Source organism: Pinus tabuliformis, chromosome 8, assembly GCF_031772625.1.
Source record: "Pinus tabuliformis cultivar Carrire ecotype Pingquan chromosome 8, CPIR1, whole genome shotgun sequence".
Lineage (NCBI taxonomy): Eukaryota > Viridiplantae > Streptophyta > Pinopsida > Pinales > Pinaceae > Pinus > Pinus tabuliformis.
In genome coordinates, this window is record NC_142294.1 from 734,158,969 (window position 1) to 734,166,033 (window position 7,065).

Below are 7,065 nucleotides of genomic sequence, written 5' to 3' on the forward strand. Positions count from 1 at the left end.
ACTCCAGACTATACAGTAAGTTTCGCTGCAATTTTTTTATTTTTAATTTTTTTCATGTTTCAGTGTTAAATTTTTATCATTTATGTGGCATTAAAAAACTCAGAACTGTAAATTGTTTGTCAAATTCACCGTTTAATTTTTTTTTTTTTGCAATATTAGTAGTAATAAAAAATAAAAATTAAGAATTTTAATTTCTGTGAACTTAGAAGTTAGAACTATACAATTTGGAAACCCGTTGGCACTAGGCAGTAGGCAGTAATCACTTAGAGTTAGAATAGTTTTTGTTTTATAAATTAAATTATTAGTTTTATAAATTAGTTACTCATTTTTATAAATTATCAGTAGTTTTAAATTTTAAATTTTGAAACCCTTCTTGCAAGGCATTAAATAATACAAAATCTGCAAAATAACTTATTTGCAAAATGAGTGACAGCAACCAAAGTGGCAGTGATAGTGAAGCTGAAAGTGAATATGATCCTCAAACTAAAACAACAAGTCCTCTTCAAACTGAAACTCCATCAACAAGGAATGAAACCCATGGCAGTAGTGCAGCTAGTGCTAATGTCATTCCAATGACTCCAACCCCATCAAAGTCATTGGCAGAATATGCAAAGGGGACATTCAATCCAAGAAAACCTCTTTTGCTATATGCTACCAAAATGACTAGCTCTTCAACCCAACGAAAACCGGGAAGCAAAAGAGGTGGGACACGCCATTGGAAATGTGGCCATTCTTGGGCTGGGAGTTATCGTCATCGCAGGATGCATCTTTTGGGTGTAGGTGGAAAAGGGGTTAGTATATGTTCACATTTAACCATGTTGCAAAAATCAGAGCTCTTGAGAATGCAAATGGTAGCAGATGCAAAGGGCATGTTCTCAAGCAAAAATGTCATGGCCCAAGCTCAAGAAAATTTTACTGAAGCCACAAGCTCAAAAAGAAAATTAAAACTAAAAGAGATGAAAGATATGCCTCCACCATCTCCTATTAGGACTAAGGGTTCCTGCTCTTGTGCAATGGGACCAACTCTTGCATGGATGTATAGTAAGTTGAACCATGATGATACAGATGATGCCATTGGCAGATTTATTTTTTCCAATGGAATTCCTTTCCATGTTAGTCGTTCTCCTTACTACAAGGAGATGGTCAAGGCAATTGCAGCAGTAGGACCCTCATATGTGCCCCCAGGTGAACATAAGTTGAGGACAATGATATTAGAAGGCAAATTGGCCAATATTAATGTGCAAAAGGAAACTTTGAAGCAGATATGGGTGAGGGAAGGTTGTTCTATTATTATGGATGGGTTGATAGACATTGCCAAACATCCACTTATCAACATCATAGTTACTTGCCGAGAGGGGCCTTTCTTTCTTAGAACTATTGATTGTTCTAGAAAGCGCAAAGATGCAACTTTCCAATTTGAGCTTCTTTGTGATGCTATAGAGGAGGTTGGCTCTACAAATGTTGTACATGTTGTGATAGATGTAGCAGCAGTGTGTAGATCAACAGGATTAATGATTCAGAGTAAATACAGACATATTTTCTGGACCCCTTGTTGTGTACATGCACTCAATAATGCATTGAAAGACATTGGAAAAATTGAGTGGGTATCTAGCTTGGTGACAACTGCAAGAAATGTGAAAATGTTTATATGCAATCACCACACCTCCTTAGCCATCTACACGTCTCATGCAAGGAGGGAATTCCTCAAGCCTACTGATACCAGATATGCTAGTTATTTTCTTTTATTAGAGAGTATGTTGGAGGTGCAGTCAGCATTCCAGGCCATGGTTGTGACTCCAGATTGGAACATATGGGAAAAATCCAAGACAAAGGAAGGGAAGAAAATCAGGATTCAGATATTGGATAATGATTGATGGATAGATTGTGGTTATTTGGTGTCACTCTTATGTCCTATAGTTGAGGTCATTCGCTACACTGACACAGATTCTCCTACTCTTGGAGAAATCTATGAGACTTTTGATAGTATGTTGGATCAAGTAAGGGTGGCCATTCGTAAGAAAGATCCTTCCTTAGAGTTCTATACAACTCAAATTCGACCCATTATTCAGCATAGGTGGGATTGAATGAATACACCTTTTCACATGGCGGCATATGCACTCAACCCAAAATGGTATGTGGCAAGAACTGGTATAATTCTTCCCATTGAAGATCCAGAGGTCAAAGATGTATAGCTTAGAAGAATAGAGAACCATTAGGAGACAGTGGATGCAAGTTGCAAGTCTCAATGGTCCCTTCAACAAGCCTGATGCAAGGGAAGATCGCAATGATTTAGGCCAAACTGACCCCATTGGTTGGTGGACCATGCATGGGGATGAGGCTCCAGAGATCCAACAACTTGCTATTCGCTTATTGTCTCAGATTGCTAGTTCCTCTGCAACAAAGAGGAATTGGTCCACATATAGCTTCATCCACTCTATCAAGAGGAATAGACTTTCCTCTAGGAGAGCAAAGAAGCTAGTTGCAGTGCACAGTTCTCTATGTCTTGCACATAGGAAGACACCAGAGTATCGGATGGGACCAACAACACGATGGGATGTGGATCCAGAGGATAGTGCACAAATAGATGATGAGGATGGACCAAATGAGTTGTAGCGTGGTTTTGTTGGAGTTCCATTGGTTACTCAAGAGAGTGACTCTGACTCAGATAATGACATTACCATTAATGGTCCTGATGACTTCATGCAACAGATGGATGTAGAGGATCAATCATTGAGATTGAGTCCTTGAAGTTGATTTTATTTTCAATGTTCATTTTCCATTTTTACTTTTAACATTTGAGTTGTGACACTAGATATTGATGACCGACTGTTCACTCTTAACTATTTTTGAGTTTGAAACTTTGAGTTATATAAATTGAAAATTTTAATTTAGTGTTCAAACTTTAGTATCTAGTATATTAAAATTTAATATAGTATATAGTAATATACTAGTATGTTTTGCTTTCAATTTAGATTCTAGAATGATGAATGATGAATTCAGAATTTTGAATTTTCAATTTAATTTTTAAATCAATGATTCAATGTAGATTATAGAATGATGATTGATGAATGATGAATGATGAATGATATGGATCAATGTACATTGTATTTGAATATTTCATTATTGAATTTTATTATTGAATCTTGATGAATTAGCATTTATAACATTATAATGGGTACGTCATATGAGTGATGTATGTATCAAAATGAATGATGAGGACGGACCAAGATTCAATTACAATATGTCATTATTTGATTCAATTATGAATTTAAATTTTATGTATGGATCAAATTTGAAATTTCAATGTGTTGGTATTACTATTACTAATTATTCTATTTAATATGCTTTCATTATTGAACAATAAATATGAACATGAAAATTTCAAAATTATATATATATATATATATATATATATATATATATATATATATATATATATATATATATATATATAATTAGAAATTATATTATATATACCTCAACGTCCCCCCGCAACCCCCTAAATTTCACTAAAATTTGAGGGTACTCCCACATGTCCCCTTTGTGCGTCTCCCTGTCTTGGAGACTTGGTGGAACATTGGATTCCCAGTTGATTGGACGCAAAGCCTTAAACGCTGACGTAGGGGCAATGTAGAAATAGTCGGGGACACGTTGGTTCAGCTGATAGATCAGTTGGGACTTGCCAGGTAGAGTGAGGTAATCTCACAAATTTATTCTGCCAGTTGTATTTCTCTGTAACTGGATTGTCGGGAGGGCATCTAGAGTTGTATTCAGAAAACTACTGCATAATAATAAAAACCCTCAGATCTGCCGCACTAATTTTCCTGCATTGGGTTTTTCCGGGGACGTTTGTCCAAAAACAACTGTGTCATTTGTGTGTATCTTTTTCTATTGTTTTGTTCTTGTTTCAACATATAATTTAATCGGTGTAGGTTGCAGTGTATGTATTTCGATGTTTGTCGTAGGAAACTGCAAATAACTTGTTCATGTAAATCTAACAAGTAGAAGAAATATCATCAGTGTTGCAGTAGGAATTCCCGGGTTTAAGGAATTTTCACACCATGTGCATAACTTCCTTCGTGTTGCCCCTTAACCCTATTGTTACCCTTCAACTGAAAAAAGTCCTTGAAGGTAATAACCACTCTAAAGTCAGGCCCATAGGACTGATACTCCACAAAATAGTCCCCCATGGCAATCTCATCTTGCCCCTGCGACCCTTTAGCACTGGATGCTAAAAACGTGGGGATAGTGGACTCGGGTGGTGTACTAGGAACGAGAGGTGCATTAGGGCCATGCGCCTCATGGTGATGCGAAGTAACAGAGCCTTCATCAAATTGGAATTTCCCTTGAATTGATTTTCCCTTGTTGTTGTTGCAAGTTTGCTGCCTCAGTTCCTCAATACCCATAGACAAATCATAAACAACCTTTAGAAGGTGTTGGGAAAACAACTCCTCTTTACTTATTTTGTCTCCCTCATTATCTCCCATGTTTGGCTTTTCAACCTCCAGTTCAACAATCACTGGATCTGGGGTAATTTACGATTTCCTTTCTTTGCTCTTGTACCTCTGCCTTTGGTAAGTCACGTTCTCCTGGTCTTCTAGTGTCATAGACCAATACTACTCTCACAGGCTGAGCCAAGATTATGAGGTTTGATACCACTGTAATATTCCTAAAGGAATTTTACAATGATAAACAAATCAAACATAGCAAAAGCACACACCATTACACCACATTAAACACTTAGAAAATGTCATAAACTACGTTGATCTGAGTCATTATGTTAATGTAAATGCTAGGTACAAGATAAGATCAGAATGCATGTACCTAGTCTTTCCCAAGGCAAGTTAACAATGCCCAGGTGATGAAATCAGCTTCTCGGACACAAGTGTAGCTGTCCCCAACAAAGCTCTGCACTGCCCCTTGGAAATCTGCATTGCTAGCTACAAACAATAACTGCTTGGACCTCCTCCGGTGCTCAGAAAATTTTGGGAAATTAACCTCGGGCTCTCCTTCAATAACTCACAAAAACCCACGAAGGAATTGGCCAAATGTTGACCTTTGAATTTCGGCCCAATTTCCCTAGCTCCTTTAGCCGCTGGGTATTTCGACCCACCTATAAATGATACTGCTAAATGCCTCTAAAATGGCTGAGATATTCAAAAATTCTCCTCCCGGAACTCCTCAAATCTCAGCCCCAACTTCCTCTTCTTCCTTGTGTCCCACGTGAGGCACGAAGTAGAGTTGCATAGGCCCTACGCAGTCTCTGTTGAATCCACTCCAAAACCACGTTGCAATGCTCTTGGATCGATCTAAAAATGATGTAAACTACCTCCTAGGGCTGGCACTCGAGGTCCACAGAGCAAGGGTGAGATTCTCGCCAGAAAATCTCTTGTGCTCAACAACACATGCAGACTTGGCTTCCAGCTCAAGCATGCTAGTCAAGGTGAATGCTCAAATGATCAAAGATGCCCAAATTGAGTGCCTCCTATTTTGTCATTGTGCCTCCTAGTTGCCCATGTGGGGCCCAACCATCGAACTTCTCATCTTTCCCTCCAAGGAATTTGTATTTCCAAGAGGGGGTCGTTGGTGGGCTCCAGTATTGTAGCAATAATGCTACAACTCCTGGAGCTTCATGTCTCTTAATTTTATCAACCCGGTAGTTCGTACAAACTTGGAAGCGACGGTGCTGTATGCACAAGTACTAGCTCTTGTCACAGCTGTCACTTGGTCAGCTGGCACAAGTCCGCTAGGGCTCAAGCCAACTTCTATAGGCTCACAGAAGAAGCTTTATGAATGATGGACGAAAGCTAACTCAAAGGAGACTAGTCTAATTGCAGAAGGAAACTGAAAACCAATAAAGCATGGAAACCCTAGTAAACCCTAATTTAACTAGCTAGACCCTAACTATGCAAAACTGTGAATGAAACAACTATCAATAATGCCATTACTTGCAGTGAACTGAAATACATGCATCTAAACTACTTGCATCTGAAAAGACATGTTTTTGTATTTTTTCATTAAGTGGTTGGATTTATTGTGATGATGCTTTTGATTAGGGTTTGGTTGTGCAGGAGCGATTGGAATGGAAGGAAAGCATGGGAAAGGTCAGGATGGCTAAGGGAGGTCCTAGAGGGTCTCCAGCATCATTCCATAGAAGCCTACCACGTTCGGATGCTCAGCAACCGAGTTTGCAGGTTTCTACAGGAAGTCTGCAGGGGATCCTACAGGAAACTCAGGGGTTTCTACAGGAAGTCTGTGCAATTCTACAGGATGTTTGGCTGTGGAGGTTTTGGGAGATGGAGGAGTTTTGGAGTGGTGTGGAAGGATAGGTGAGATGGAGATGGAGCTGGTGATGGCTCAGGAGCAGAGAAATCAGATGGAGGAAGAGTGTATGCAGTGGTTTGATGGTTGGAAGGATGGGATCAATGAAAGTTGAAGTAAATGGGGCTAAGTGAATAATGGATGAGTTGGAGAGTAAATGCGTTGGACATAGGCTGAGTAGGTGGATTGAGGAGAGATCAAGAAGAAGAAGAAGGTGGAATGATAAGGAGCAGCGTAAATGAAACAAATGACTTATGCACCAAAAACGAGAATGTTATGAAACCAGCTCACAAAAAGATAGAAAAGAGAGATCCACGCCTTATAATTCAGCCTCTTCGAGGGGGCAACCTCCTTTACATTACATAAATGAACAATTCTTGGATGATACAAATGAAAATACCTCCTTTCTATATATAGGAGTCTAAGTGGTCCCAATACAATCAGAGCCTACATAACAATAATATTGTAGGGCACAACAATAACAATAGTGGGCTTCTATGTGGCACAATAGTAACAATATGGGCACTACATGGGTACATCAATATAAATAAGGGGTATAACTACAATAGTAATGGGGTAATCACTAGTATTATAGGGACCCAACATGCCCCTCTCCTTCAAAAAGTGTTGTCCTCAACGCTTGAGTAGTTCAGGATACTTCTGCATAAAATTCTCGTCCTCCCATGTGGAATCTTCAGCGGATAAGTTCTTCCACTTGATAAGGTACTCTGAAATTGATCGATT

General features: G+C 38.9%; 1 protein-coding gene across 1 annotated transcript; it reads left to right on the top strand.

The window, feature by feature from the left end:
• Positions 1 to 422: 422 nt before the first annotated feature.
• LOC149237679 (uncharacterized) lies at positions 423 to 1,874 on the top strand. Its single transcript, XM_089369353.1, has one exon. It carries the CDS (start codon positions 423 to 425, stop codon positions 1,872 to 1,874), a length of 1,452 nt encoding a protein of 483 aa, XP_089225479.1.
• Positions 1,875 to 7,065: the final 5,191 nt, after the last annotated feature.